Genomic DNA, 15,237 nt, shown 5'->3' with positions numbered 1-15,237 from the left:
CTGTGTTTTCCCTGTACATATATTCAAGGTAAGAGGAAATGCAAAAATAGCACTTATATGCTAGTTATAATGCAATGATTTTAAGGAGTTGAAAAGGCAAGGAAAGGAAGCAACAATTTAATATTATTTGTAATGATACCATATTAAAAGAAATTTGATATTTATAAACAAAAAAAAAATATTTCTCTTTATTTATTAACCAAGACTTTAACAAGACATAATTTACATATTAAGGGGGGGGGGATATATTATCTCTCATTCTGTTTAATTGTAAGTCACACAAAATTAAGGGCTAGGGTGAAATAAAACATTTTTCATAAAAAAATTACAAAGCAAAATTACTTATTTTATTTATTCATTTTTGCCAATTCATGTATTTGGGCAACAATTTCAGCAGATTTTTCAGCTATCAGTTTCACAGAGCTAATCCTTAACAAATAAGGTAAGACATTTTTGTACAGCTTAACGTAAATCTTTTAGCTATTTCACATTCAGTAAACATATGGGAAGTATATCCGATATATCATTGGATGAATTAAAGTACGAATGTGACATAAGTTTTAATGCCCATAAAAATTCAGCTTTGAAATGCTTTATTTAAAGCTTCTTGAACTAAATAGTTCGAAATCGGTTTATTTTCGGTCATTCAATTTGATGTTTTCGGATTTGCATCTCATTCTTTCCTGCACTCCTTTTACCCAAAATCAATGATGGCTCTTTTGAACTGGTAGGCAGTCTTTTTCTTTTCTTTCTTTTTTTGACATGATTAGTAAGTGCCTGTTTCCCCATATATCTTCTGACAAAGCGAGCAGTACGCAACCAATGGATTTTGTGGAACTTCTCGAATTCATTCAGCAAAATCAGAATTGATTCTTTTCATCGGTCCAATTTGTATTAAATACGGATTCTGAACAGCTCATTGTTTTAAAAAAATTCTCTAATCCACTTTAAATAAGCTCGCATTTTCTAAAACTATAAATAAATCATTCAATAAACTCAAGTATGGTAGACTAAACACCACCGCGATGCCTTCACAGATTGAATGTTCCGGCCAGAGAAATATATTCTACTCTTTCGCGCAGTTATAGAAGCTTCGCGCCTGCTCATTAGTTGCAATTCGAGAATCTCATGGCAAAAGAACAACTGCCAAGCCAATCGAAACTGGACTGCTCTATATAGGGGGGGGGGGGAGCGAGTAGAAAGGTGGTCAGTTTCAGCGATTACACAATCGCGAATGGTACTATTTCGTTTTTGGAAGCTATGACTACGATCTTTCATTCTTGCAATCTTTAGAGATCGACATTTTTATCTTCTAAATAAATAACTAAGAAACTTAAAATTCCCTGTTTTTTTACACGATTTTTAAATTGTCCGTGTGCTTTAATTAATTTTTTATTGCCTGTATGCGTTTTAATTGCCTGATGGTGTGGAAACCTTGATACATGATCCGGGGATTTTGATGTATTAGTTGAATCTTCAAATCTCTCTAATGACGGGGAAAGAAAGCATATTTTTGATATTATGTTTGTGTGTGTGAATTTGCGAACACAAAGATACATTGAAGTAGAGTGATGATACTTTGTATGTGATCTTAATACCGCATTTTTAGATTTTCATCAAATTTTGGACGTAATATTTTGAAAAGAACACTGGCTGTCTGCCCGTGTGAATATGAATACAATAATTCAAAAGTGTGAAATAGATCAAATTTAGTGCACCGTTTTATCACCAAAAAAGTAGATATATTGCAAAATTTGGGCCAAATCCTCTAAAAGTATGAGTTTGTCTGTCTGTGCATATGAACATCATTATTAATAATAAAACTTAAATGACAAATAAATCACATTTCGAATAATGCAGTCTTGTGACAAAACTTGAAGATGCATATAAAAATGTGGGCTTAATTCATAGAAAGGAAGATTTCCAAAATTCACATTCGATTTTTCTTCTCTATACTTCGAAACACAAAACACGGTGTATTAGATAGCTAAACGTGGAAGGGGAGAGCAAATCCAGTCATGTTCGGGGGTTTGTCGTCGGCTTCCCTAGCTGCGACTTATTCTATGAGAGAGTAAAAGCAAGAACATTTCTGCTAATTATACGACGCCATAGCATATTATTTACCCCACACTTCCACATAATGCTTCAACCTGATTTTTTTATAGAGAATCATAGCTTTCCAGAAGTTAAATTCAACTATCCCCCCCCCCTCCCCTATCTTGACTTAATATTTACTTCAAAGTGTCAAGGCAAAACTGTGCTTTTTCCTGTAACGGTTTTCCAGGTTACAAAAATAATTTCAAATGATTGAAGAATAACAAAACAGCAACAATAGCTACTAAGTAGGGGATACACACCCCTGAATTAGTTTATTAAAATATCAGTAACAGAATAATTATAAAAGGTTAAGAAAGATATTATTTTAAATTTTTTTTAATTAAATACAAACTTATATAGGAGGAACTTATAAAGCAGTTGAAACGAACTGCTTTACTTTTTTGCTTTTAAAATATATTTAAATATCATTGTTTTTTATTTGATATTGATACTAAACGCCTGCGGTGACCACCTGTTCATCCACCATTTATATTTTTAATATAATTGGTAAAAAAACCTAGAATCAATCCCCTAGCATCAAACACTATACCGACTTAGCAATTTTTTAAAATTCTATATGAATGCTTATGACCACTAGATATGTCATAATGATACACTCATACTGTTCATAATGATATACTTGTATAATAATAATAATATAGTGATTTATCAGTCCCTTTCAACGCAATTTTTATGAGATATTGAAACGAAGCAAACTCTCTATAAAATTTATATAGTATAAAATATATGAATAAATAAAATGTTATTGAATAGAACACAAAATCAACTCTTTTTGCGTGGATAATGCAGTGTCATTAAGAGTTCCATAAAATATATTTAAAAAATCAGTATATATGTGTGTGTGTGTGTGTGTAGTGTGTGTGCTTTAGTAATTATTTTTGTTGGGATCATGCGAGCGGACTATTTTTCTCGCGTAGGAATATCTGTGTGACTACGCTTCTGGCGCTTCGTTCCGGCACCATTCCTCCCGCGAACAAGATGCTGTGTGCGTAATTGTCAATACCTGTGTTCTTTTCTTTTCGTTTTCTATGTCCAATAAATGTGCTGTCTTCAAAAACCATGCTGAGATTATTGAAAAGTAACAACAAATTGGTAGCAGTCCGTGGCTTTGGTTCGTGGTAAATGTTTCGTTAAAATTTCTAAGCGAACTGTGTGACTGAAACGAAACTGTCAAAAACGAAATTGCCAGCATGGATAAATTAAATGTCCCTGAGCTGAATGGAACTAATTATTTTATTTGGGCATTGAAAATACAGGCAGCGCTGAGTTTGAAAAGATTGGACTCTGTTATATCCGCGGTGAAAGCAGATAATCTAAGTGAAAAAGATGCAGCAGAATGGAACTAGGAAAATTCTGACGTCGTTGCTTACATTAAGTTATCATTGTCAGACGAACAGGCACTACAGTTCGCAGCAGAGGAAAATGCAAAAATTCTTTGGGATAAAATAAAGTCAACATTTACGGGTCAAGCAGAAGACCGCAAAATAGATGCGGGCAATGAATTAAAAAATCTTCAAATGAAAAATAATGAATCGGCAAATGATTATGTTGCCAGAGCAAGAGGAATTGCTACGAAGTGTCATTCTTTAGGACTGGATGTCACACCTAGGGAACTCGTTTACTATACTATACAGTGCGCGGACTGAAAGGAAAATTCTCTAAAGTGCGGGAAATTCTCAAAACCCAACGTGACAAGTCAATGGACGAAATATTAGAAATTTTACGTGAAGAAGAAATTACCTGTTATTCGCCGACGAGTACTCGCGCTGAAGGAATCAATGCGGAAGTATTTTATTCTAGAAAAAACAAAAGTTCTGATGTTTCTGTTACATCTGTAGACGCCCAAATCATATCGCCAAGGACTGTTTTTACAGGAATAAAAATACTAGTAGAAGTGCTTCATGCAATGAAAATAATCAAAGGCGAAATACACAACATCGTGCCAACCAATCAACGAAGTGTTAGTGATGTGTTTACTACTTCTCATCAAGAAGAAAGCCTAAGTGATAATGTCGTGTACTCGCTTATGGTACACGGGTTCTTTTACTGTGATTGAAAAAAAAAACTACTCTCCTTGAAAAAATAAACTATAACATTTATTTCTACGACAAGACAAGCTATTCTATATACATATTAAGTTTAAATGACTGCATTTCCGAAAGAAAATAGTTCAGTATCTTTTCAGCTGCTGATCACAACGTTGTTCCGTTTTTCAAGTTTGATTCCAAGTTGTTGTTATTTTTCAATAGGGAGTTGAGTTGTTACTCGCTTCGTCGAAAATTGCGGATTCACGCTACACTCCCACCTTTTGGGTTTTTCTTTTCAAGAAAACTCAAAATGTTCTTTAGTCCAAACAGTTCACAGGTCCACTCGTTTGGGAACTTGAATCTTTCGGCCGAAACGGGTTTTCATGGTATTTAGATTTGGCAGAGACGTTTCGTCCGATTCTGGTAGCTTCTCAGGATGTTCAACATATTGCTGTTGTACTGCCTCTTCTTTCTCATCTTCAATTTCAGATGCTCTCTTCTCTAGTAGATTTTCTACTGAAGGCGTTTGAACTTCAAGTGCGTAGAGATGCTGTACAGGTCTCAGAAATTCGCCGTTCTTCGTTTTTACTTTCACAAGACGAACTGAACCGTCCTTACCAGGGAATATTTCTGTTATTTTCCCCAGAGGCCAATTCAGACGTTTTTGATTGGTTACTTCGACAATAACCGCTTCTCCCACCTTGAAATCGTGGGGTTTTATCATTTTCTTGGTTTGTTGCCTCAGCTGCCCCAAGTATTCCAGTCGGAATCGATTTCTGATATCTTCTTGCAGTTTACACCTATACAGCCGCCGCTTGCGAAAATACTCAGGAGATAGTTCCAAGTGGTCAAGATCTGGAATTCCATTTTCTCTACGTTTTCTGAGGAATGAAGATGATGTTATAGGTTCCAAATCATCGTGTTCAGAAATGTAGGTAATTGGTCTTGAATTTACGATGTCTTCGCAATTGCATAGAATCGTATTCACTTGCCTTTCGAATCGTTGATTTCAAATCACAATCCTGTCGCGGACGCCATGTCGTGTACTCGCCTACACAGTTACTCGCTTCGTCGAAGATTGCGGATTCAGGCTACAGATAAAATATGGTTGCTGGACAGTAGAGCTTCTTGTCATATGGCCAAAGACAGTATGTGGTTTGAAAAAATAATCCCTGAAACAAGGGATATTTATTTAGCAGGTAAAGACTCTAAAATTTTGTGTGAGGGAATCGGAACAGTTAAAACAAAAACTGTAAGTAATAATCCTAGAAATTTAACAATTACTAATGTTAGCTATATGTTCCTGAACTAAGATATAATTTATTGTCAGTAACTTGTTTGATGGATAAGGGTTGTAAAATTAAATCGAATAATAATGGTATGTTGATTTTTGATAAAGATAATAATTTAGTTACTAAAGCATTGAAAAATAACAATAGATTTGAATTATATTTGGATCCATTGTATAATTCAGAGTGTTATTTTTCTAAGCAATCCACTAGTAATTATGAGATTTGGCATTACAGATTATGTCATTTAAATCCTAAATATATGCTTAAAATGAAAGATTATATTGATATTAATGATTTTAGATGTGAAACTTGTGATATAAGTAAGATAACCAGAAAAACTCAGCCTAATATTGCCGTAAATCAAAGTTCTGAAATTCTTGAGTTGATTCATGCTGATCTGTGTGGTCCTATTCAACCTGAATAATTTGGTGGCGCAAAATATTTCATGATATTGGTGGATGATTTTTCTGGCATTTATTTTACTTATTTCTTAAAAAATAAAAATAAAGTGTTTAATATATTTTCGCAATTTAAAGCAAAATATGAACATTTAACCGATAAAAGAATTAAAAAATTAAGAACTGACAATGGCTTAGAATTTGTAAATGAAGAACTTGATACTTATCTTGCTAATTCAGGAATATTTCATGAAAAACTATTCCATACAATAGTGAAAGTAACGGTAAAGCTGAAAGGGCGAACCGCATTCTGTTAGAAAGGGCTAGATCTTTGTTATATGAAAGTGAGTTTCCATTAAATTTTTGGGCCGAAGCCATTAATTGTAGCACCCAAGTGTCTAGTGTAACCCCACGTAAAGGAAAAGAAAAAATACCCCTTGAAATTTGGACAGATGGAAAACCGAAATTGAATTATCTTTAAAAAAATTCGGCTGTGTGGCTTATTTTCACGTTCCGAAAGTAATGAGAAATAAATTTGAAGTTCCAGGAAAACGTGGTATAATGTTAGGATACGCTAGAGAAAGAAAAGGTTATCGAATTTATGACATCAAAAGCCGAAAAATAATAGAAGAGAGATCAGTTAAATTCTATGAATCTTTAAAAGGTAGTACTTATTTGGGGAAAACGAAAGCAAAAACTTGGGATATTAATCCACTGCTTGAAACTTCTCCAGCGGCATGCGAGATAAATCAAAAAACGAAAAATGAAATATCTAATTTCGAAATTCCCGACGAATCGGCAGAGGATGAGAATAATGATTCATCAATTCTATGCCATAGTAGAACTTCGCGTCAGACAGACGCCGCTATAGGGGATGAAAACGAAACACCAGATGTTGAATCAAGTAGTAATAATATCGTAAATCAGATTCCAGCCAGATGTTCGGAAAGTCTCAAATCTAAATAAATGTCAGCTAATGTAGTTTATAACATTCCGAATACATACTTAGAGGCAAAAAATAGTGCTGATTGGAAGAACTGGGAAAGAGCAATGGGAAATTAATTGGATTCGTTAAATAAACACGAAGTTTGGGAAATAGTAAATAAGCCTGCAAAAACAAAATTAATAAAAAGTAAATGGGTATATTCTTTAAAACAAGATAACTTTGGTGAAACAAAATATAAAGCGAGACTTGTAGCAGCAGGTTTTAATCAAATAAAAAATAAAGATTTTTCCGAGTCTTATTCACCTGTTGTGAATATTGAATCTTTCAAAATGTTAATGGAATATTGAATCTTTCAGAATGTTAATGGCACTTGCATCTAAATTAAATTTATTTTTTAAATTCTTTGATGTTAAAACTGCATATTTATACAGTGATATTGAAGAAACTGTTTATATGTCACCTCCACCTGGTTATGAAAAATTAATTGGAGATGAAAAAGTTTGTAAGTTGCAAAAGAGTATCTATGGCTTACCACAATCTGGTAGAAACTGGTATATGACTATAAAAGGTGAATGAGAAAAATTAGGATTAATGCAACTGGCCTCTGACAATTGTGTATTCATTAAAACTGTTGGTACAAATATTTTTATATTATGTATGTATGTAGATGATTTAGCAATTTTTTTAATAATGATGAAATGTATCAAGAGATTGTAAATAGCATCAAAAGTATATTTGAATTACAAGAGAACAAAACCGGTAAATTTTTAGGCATAGAAATTGTTAAACATGAAAATGGTATTAGACTGTGTCAATCTGAATATATTGAATCATTATTGGTTAAACATAATCTAGAAAAATGTAAAAGTGTTAAAACTCCAATTGTAAAAGGAGAAGATAAGAGTTTCCCTTCCACAAATGAACTGGTTGACATCACGATGTATCAAGAGATAATTGGTGAACTTTCATATTTAGCAAATAGAACGCGGCCTGATTTATCATTTGTAATAACATATTTGTCGCAATTTAATCATAAACCAGAAAAAAGACACTATAATTTGGCTAAAAGAGTACCAAGATATTTAATGGGTTCAAAAGATAAATTGTTTTATGACAGTAAGTTTGGTTTTCTTAATGCAAGTTGGGGGAATGCAGAAAATGGCAAATCATTTTCTGGTGGTGTAATTAAATTAGGTAATTCATTAATTTCATGGAAATGTCATAAACAAAAAAGTGTCAGTCTGTCAACATGTGAAGCTGAGTTATTTGCTATTTCTGAAATATGTAAAGACATTATTTGGACTGTAAACTTATTAACTGAGTTAAACTGTAAACAATTTATAAATATTGCTGTAACCTTAAACTCAGATAGTCAAGCAGCAATTCAGTGGATTAAGTGCACCAGGTCTTCAAATAAATCAAGACATATGAATTTACGTTTTCATTTTGTGAAAGATTTGTTGGAAGATAATGTAATTAAATTAGAATATGTTCAATCAGAATGTTTAATTGCAGATTTTCTTACAAAAGCTGTAAGTGAAGTAAAGCTAAAATATTCTGTGAAAAATATATCGTTAATTTCTTAATTTTTGTATGTACATATAATTTTTTATATTGTTGTGTGTATTTAATTTTTATGTGTATTATAAATGCTCGAAAAATGTCACTCGCAGGAGGGGCGTGTCACCGGGAGTTGTGGGTGTGTTGGGATGAAGCGAGCGGACTATTTTTCTCGCGTAGGAATATCTGTGTGACTACGCTTCTGGCGCTTCGTTCCGGCACCATTCCTCCCGCGAACAAGATGCTGTGTGCGTAATTGTCAATACCTGTGTTCTTTTCTTTTCGTTTTCTATGTCCAATAAATGTGCTGTCTTCACAAACCATGACGAGATTATTGAAAAGTAACAGCATTTTTTTAAATTTATTACACTTTTTAATAAACAGAGAATAAGCATAAAAAATCTTAAAAATGACTTATAGTTGGAGGAAACTTGAATATGCAAGTCAAAGCATAAGATTATTTATATTTCAATTATAAAATAATGTTTCCGAAAATAAGCATCCGACTTTTATTTTTGAGCTGTAAAGAACTTTTAATTTCAGCTTGTTTCATCAATATTAATGGCTAAACTTATTCAAAATTTTTGGTTATTGTAAACAATATGTCTCGAAAATATTATTTAATCTATTATTCATTTGCAATCAAATAAAAGCTCCTGTTTTGAATTATTAATTACTCTTGTTTCATTTCCAATAATGGCAAAAAAAAAAAAAAAAAAAAAAAGCCTTGAGCAAAGTTACTGCATTAACGGCTGAAATGAAAATATGCGCCCACTGAACTCATTGCTATATATGCATATACTGAAACAACCCCTACATCTTTCTTCTCGCATACCTCCGGTTATTTTGAACCGATTTGTGTACAAATTTATACTTTGGGATTTCTCCCAATGCAGTTAAAAAGACGAAAAATTAGTGGGTGTAATCTCAAAATTTGAAGATTATGCCAATATAAATATTCGTAAATTTAACTTTTATAGATTACGGCCGGCAACAAATATCCAGATATTTTTCTGATGAACTGTACTGAACTTTATTATTAGTACAATTTCAAAAGAAGGAAGCAGATGCAAGATAATTTTTATTACGATTCGAACTTACTTCTAACAAGAGTTGGATGTGAATTAGATGGGACAAATGCCTAAAACTATTTCAAAAAAAAAAAAAAAAAAAAAAAAAATTACATAATTTCAGGAGAATCGAAATGAATAAAATTGACTTTTTAATTGAAATATTTTTAAAGAGATTTGAGAAATCTCATACCTTTTTAGTAATTTACATCACCTTTTAATTGCAGTTTTGTATCATATATATTTGATAGAATAACTTTTTAATGAATTAAAAATCCAACTTTTGCCTTTACCTGCCATCCACTGCTTTCCTGTCCCTGTGAATATCATTCGGATAAACGGACATATAATAAAAAATATAAACGCGAATGAAGCGGTTCTTTTAAGCGAAGTCGAAATATAAAGGGTTAAATGCTAAATGTAATTTATCTTATATGAAATTTGAAATATTATGAATAAATGTTAGAACTGGATAAAGAAAGAGCAGATTATGAGTTTCCAGTAATTTATTTTAATCAAACATCATCTTACAGGAAAAATTCCAATATTCTACACATAATATCAGCTTAAAAATTTCTCAAATAGATCCTCTGCAGATGAACAGTGGGTTGACAAAGTTCTTGAAATCAAGGATTCGTCACCTCTGGACATTACTATGGCTGTAGCAAAAGAGGTTTAATAATAGACCTCTACCAACCATGAGAAACGAATGAAGAATAAAATTATCTGCTCATTATTAATGCTGTAACTGAATAAGATCATTAAGTTTATTTCCAGATGAGAAATAACTTCTTACTGTGAAATAGGGCTACAAAGACGCTATTCAGTATTTCATAGCAAATCTTTTTTCAGCAAAAATGCACAACCAGAAATGACACAGATAAGAAATATTTATCACAAGTATAAATATCTCATTTCCAGATATCATTTAGCATAATCAGCTACTTTGGTGGAAGAAAGGATAATACAAGATATACAATTTTTTTTTTTTTCCTTTTCTTTTCTTCCTGATGTCTCATTAGTAAATCTGTTGGCTGTTCTGTTCTTATTTCCCTCCAAAGTGCCAATTTATTTTAAATCATTCACTAGATTAAATAATTCTGATTAAAGGAATTCGGGGAAAAAGGTTAATTATTAATCAGCAAAAGTCAGCAGATACTTAGCCTCTTTCCTACTTCAAATATTTTATCATGGATACTACAAGAAAGGACATTTAAGTACATTTTTTTTATAGTTGACAACTGCAAAAAAGTTACCTCTCTCTGCTGTAGCATCCAGAGTAGTCTGAATGACAATTGTCACAACAGCATTCTGGTGAGAATTATGATTGAATTCTATGGGTCATTACAAGCCATGGTACAATTCCTCCTGAGGGAGGTGTATTTTGTTATCGGTGTGAAGGTAACTCGATCTCGCGCAATTACTTTACCTTTCAGGAAAGCAAGAAGCAATTACCATACAACCAATCTTCTCACTTCTAAATCTAAGGTGTTCTGGTGGTGGGGTTATGCTAGGTAACAACAAATAGCTACTTCAACCCGCCCGAAAAAAATCTGAATGACTAGACGCCACCACAGCTTTAACGGGAACTAAGGTTCAGTCCTAAGGGCCATTCACAGGCCACGGTGCACCTTTCTCCCGTAGGAAGCCCGTCCCGTCATCGGTAGGAGGATAACCGACCCCTAACCGATGGTAGGTGAGAAGGACAATACACAAAGTAGAAAATTCAGTTCTAAGAAAAATTTAGTTCATTACATAAATCAAACATATAATTTCAAAGTATCTCATTTGTAAAAATGGCTGTACTCACATAATTCTTTTATAATCATTGAATGAATAAAAGAGGACCAGTCATGATTGTAGATGTTTGATCTCAATGAAACACAGATGCAACACAGACACAGACGCAAATACAAGATGCTCAAATATGTGGAACAATCATTTAGTTCCTTAACTATTGCAATTACAAAATTTCTTTAAACAAGATAGAAAACTCCATGAAAACACTTTAGTTTCTATAGAGGTTTATAATAAAAAGTCACGAAAATTAAATTTTTATACAGCCCACACATTTCTTAAGTGTCAATAAAATATTACTCTAACATTCATCTATACAGACACAGATTCCCGCTTCTATATACAAAATGTATAGATATATGCTTATTTTAAAATTTAGAGAGGCTGATCACAAATTTAGACGAAAACATTATATTCAGATTCCAATATAAAGACTCGTTATATACGAAACTTCATAAAATGAACATTTAAAATATCTCGGAAAAGAGATGGAATACAGAAAAGAAAAATTCTTTATTTGCAATTGTATGTGTGATGCTAAGTTTTGCAAAAGAAGAATATGTTTCAGTAAAGAGAACGTTTTCAAATGTTGATGATTTATATTATATGTAATCGCAATGCTGACTTAATTGTAGAAGAATACCAACACCGTTTTCATAGATTCCAGCATCTTAAAAAAATGTATTTACAGAATAATTTAGCCAGTGTAAATTGCAAGATTCTTACTTCCCTGGGGAGGATGAGAATACAGGTGATACAGACATTGACAATTTGGCTACTTTATTTTTGAAGTTACATTCATGCTAGTGTACTAACATTTAGTTCAAATATTATTAGTTTATTCTTTCCATAGAAATGTAATTTGGACAGACAGACGTCACTCGTTCGACTTTTGTCTTGGTTTTTGCATTGCTTTTAATCATTTTATCGCAATGGCTTGTTTATTGCCTGAAATGCATCTTTCAGGAGGTATGTGTCAAAATAACAGTCTGCCTTTTCCTTCGTCCTTTTCTTATTTCTTGTCTTGTGCCAGCCTTTGATAATGGCCATAGTTCTACCAATGGTGAAACAGTGTTGATATCAAAACTTCAGGACCTGGAGATAACACACCTGCAGCAGTTGAATGGCATTTCTTTCATATTCTGCTGCGGAAGTTTCGTTGGAATCAATAGGCATCAGATTAGAGCAAATGCAATCCAAACTCGAAGAATCACTGTTATATTAGATGTCGCTTAGAGATGGTCCATTACGAAACTTGGAAGAAATTCTGAATCGGGAAATATGTCTGGATTCAGTAGACTTATTTCAGTAATTACAAAGTCGGCTGTTATATTGCTCTCGGTGGTAGCCAGTGGGAGAGCATTAGCTATGGAATATACCTGATCCATATTCCATATGTCGCAAGTCAGAAACTATATTTGTTGCAAATTGATTTGAAAAAATTGAAGCAACGTTTATTTCATTAAATGAGGTAGCCCGACTATGATTCGTTGCTTCCGATTTTCTAATGGATAAGGAAGAGTTTCTTTTTAAAATTAAACTGAACCAGTCCTCTTTTACTTATTAATTTTCCTTTCATTAATCAGACACTTTCCATTTTAATGAAAGAGTTAACTGATAAACAAATTTGAGTACTTCTTTCGGTCTGAGACCAAAATAAACATCTGACGCTCGTTTTACATATTCTGCGATATCTGTTTCCTCCTGACAGCTGAAAAATTTTCGTGCTGACAGATAATTGATAGTCACTCCTGGCTTTTGAAGCGTTTGGGCAGTAACGTTTTAGGGAGCGCAAGGTATCCGGAACTTTTAGCAGCCTTTGAATACTACATTTCTTAATGAATTATCGCTTTTATTGCTTCAAAAATGACGTTCAGAGAGTAGATTCATCGTCTTCTTTCTGTTTCTAACCATGACTCTGAAAAAAATATTAGTCGTCGACATCACTCAAAACACGAGGTCAACTTCATACGCTGGTGCCAACTTGCCCGCCCAGTTTGGTGCCAACATGCTCGCTCCGTCATGCCATTTCTATTTTTATTCCATTTTTTCAGAAATATTAAATTAATTACAAGATGTATTCTCATGAATACGCTTATGAATGTCAAAATAATAAATATAACATGCAATACATCCCATTGTAAAATATTGTACACTCTAGAAGAATATCGGGAGGTAAATAATTACTTTTCAAGCAAAATATAACAATTTAACCTCTAGCGTCTGCTGGTCTCTATATGAAACTGACTAAAAATTTCTGAGCGTATGAAGTCATACTTCCTATTCATTCTGTTCCCGCTTCTATTGCCATTTAGTGGCTTTTAACTGCTATATTAGCCGACTTACTCTTGGTGACAAATAGCCTTGGTTTCCACTACCTCTGCAGATGTAATCGAATCTAGATGGTGCTCCTCTTCACCATATGGCAGACGTAAAATGATGGTCGGATGCTGAATTCCTTGGTAGATGGATTGGCTTGGAAGGATCTGTTGAATCGCCTCCTATATCACTTAATCTGACGCCTGTTCACTGTTATTTATGGAGTTGCTTATGTACTTCTGTGTTCAACACATTTCGAGAAGACGTAGCAGATATTTGCAGATGAATTCAAGAAGCATATTTTGATGTTACAAATGATGTAAGAATCAGTAGACAAATGCAACTTCGCGAAAGTGCCGGAGATTTTTATTTTAAACAATTTTTTTAGGTATTTCAAGTAATGTTCGCATAATTTGATCATTTTTCAAAATTTAATGAAAGGTAATAAATGCATCATTATTCAAATGAATATTACCTTTTGTGATATGTATATTATCCAAGAAAAAGAAAACAAATGATAGCCCACATACCAGTTTGAGGCATGGGAAAACGGTCCTTTTAATATCGCAGCAAAATTTTTAAATAAAAAAATTAATCTGTGTATTTATAAATGAGAAAGAAAACATTTTACTTCTTGAAATTTTTTTTTTTTTTTTTTTTTGCTAAAAATTTAATTTTAACAACTTTTCATTATTAACCTCTACAGAAGCTACTGTAATTTCATTCATTTGGGTTCCATATTTGCTGAAACTGCAATTGGAAGTACATATCTAATTGCAATAGTAAAGGAAAGAAATGCATGTTCCACTTTTTGTGGACATTCTAAATATGATTGTGATATAATGAAAATTGTATGTTTTCTGATCTAAACTTCAGGGATACCTGTGATACTCAGTGTCATTAATGCTAGTTCCACATGTCCTTTTGATGTCTTCAAAATTGGCACTTATAAAAAAAACACATTCTTCCCTTCCATATTAATTTACAATTCTGTATGCCTTGGTTTAGACATTCGTGGTCCTTTCTTGATATTTACCTTTTTCGGCTTTGGTTGAAAATTATTAGCATTTGGTTTAGGTACCTAAAAATAAGTATGGTGAAAATTAGATGGACTTTGCTTTAGGATGTAATTATAAGTATGTAAATGATAGTAAATTAAGAATTTATATGCAATAATAATCTCAGTTGAAAAATAAAAGTCAAGGACTTTTTAAAAAGTTTTTTAATTTCTAATAAATAATAACAAAGTTGTGCATATTTCCGTAACATGAGATTAACTACAAAAAAAATATTAAATTTGGTTGAATATCAAAAAAAAAAAAGGCTTTTTTTTCGGTCTGGCATTTTAGCACATACAAGTAATAAATGATTAAACACAGACATTATAAAACAAAAGGAAGAATAGATATTCACATGAAATAGTTTTTTGACTTCTGGAAGCTTTTCTGACCTCATTGTTAGTCTAAGAGGAATAGCTACTAAGTTTAATAACTTTAATGCAATTAATCTCCTTACCAGACAGTAAGGGAGGAAATCTGAATATCTTTTGACATGACACAAATTTTAGACTTAAAATATAATTTCAAAGGAGGTAAGGACTTTTTTCAATATCTATTTTTTTATAATATGATTTACAAGATAATCATTTAATGCTTTTCTTGCAAAAAAATTTCAAAAAAACCCACAATTATGCACTTAAAAGCTATGCTT

At 32.5% G+C, this 15,237-nt stretch overlaps 1 protein-coding gene across 2 annotated transcripts in view; it reads right to left on the bottom strand.

Moving 5' to 3' along the window:
- Positions 1 to 9,899: 9,899 nt before the first annotated feature.
- Positions 9,900 to 15,237, bottom strand: part of LOC129958345 (coiled-coil domain-containing protein 134-like) — a 28,375-nt gene continuing 23,037 nt past the window's right edge. For both annotated transcript variants that reach the window (XM_056070765.1, XM_056070766.1), the window contains one exon: positions 9,900 to 14,608. In XM_056070765.1, coding sequence (XP_055926740.1) covers positions 14,510 to 14,608 — 99 coding nt within the window. In that variant the 3' untranslated portion in view covers positions 9,900 to 14,509. The remainder of the gene's footprint in view (positions 14,609 to 15,237) is intronic.

Source organism: Argiope bruennichi, chromosome X1 (assembly GCF_947563725.1).
Source record: "Argiope bruennichi chromosome X1, qqArgBrue1.1, whole genome shotgun sequence".
Classification (NCBI taxonomy): Eukaryota; Metazoa; Arthropoda; class Arachnida; order Araneae; family Araneidae; genus Argiope; species Argiope bruennichi.
Note: the sequence above shows the minus strand (reverse complement) of the source record. Positions and strands in the feature narration are given on the sequence as shown.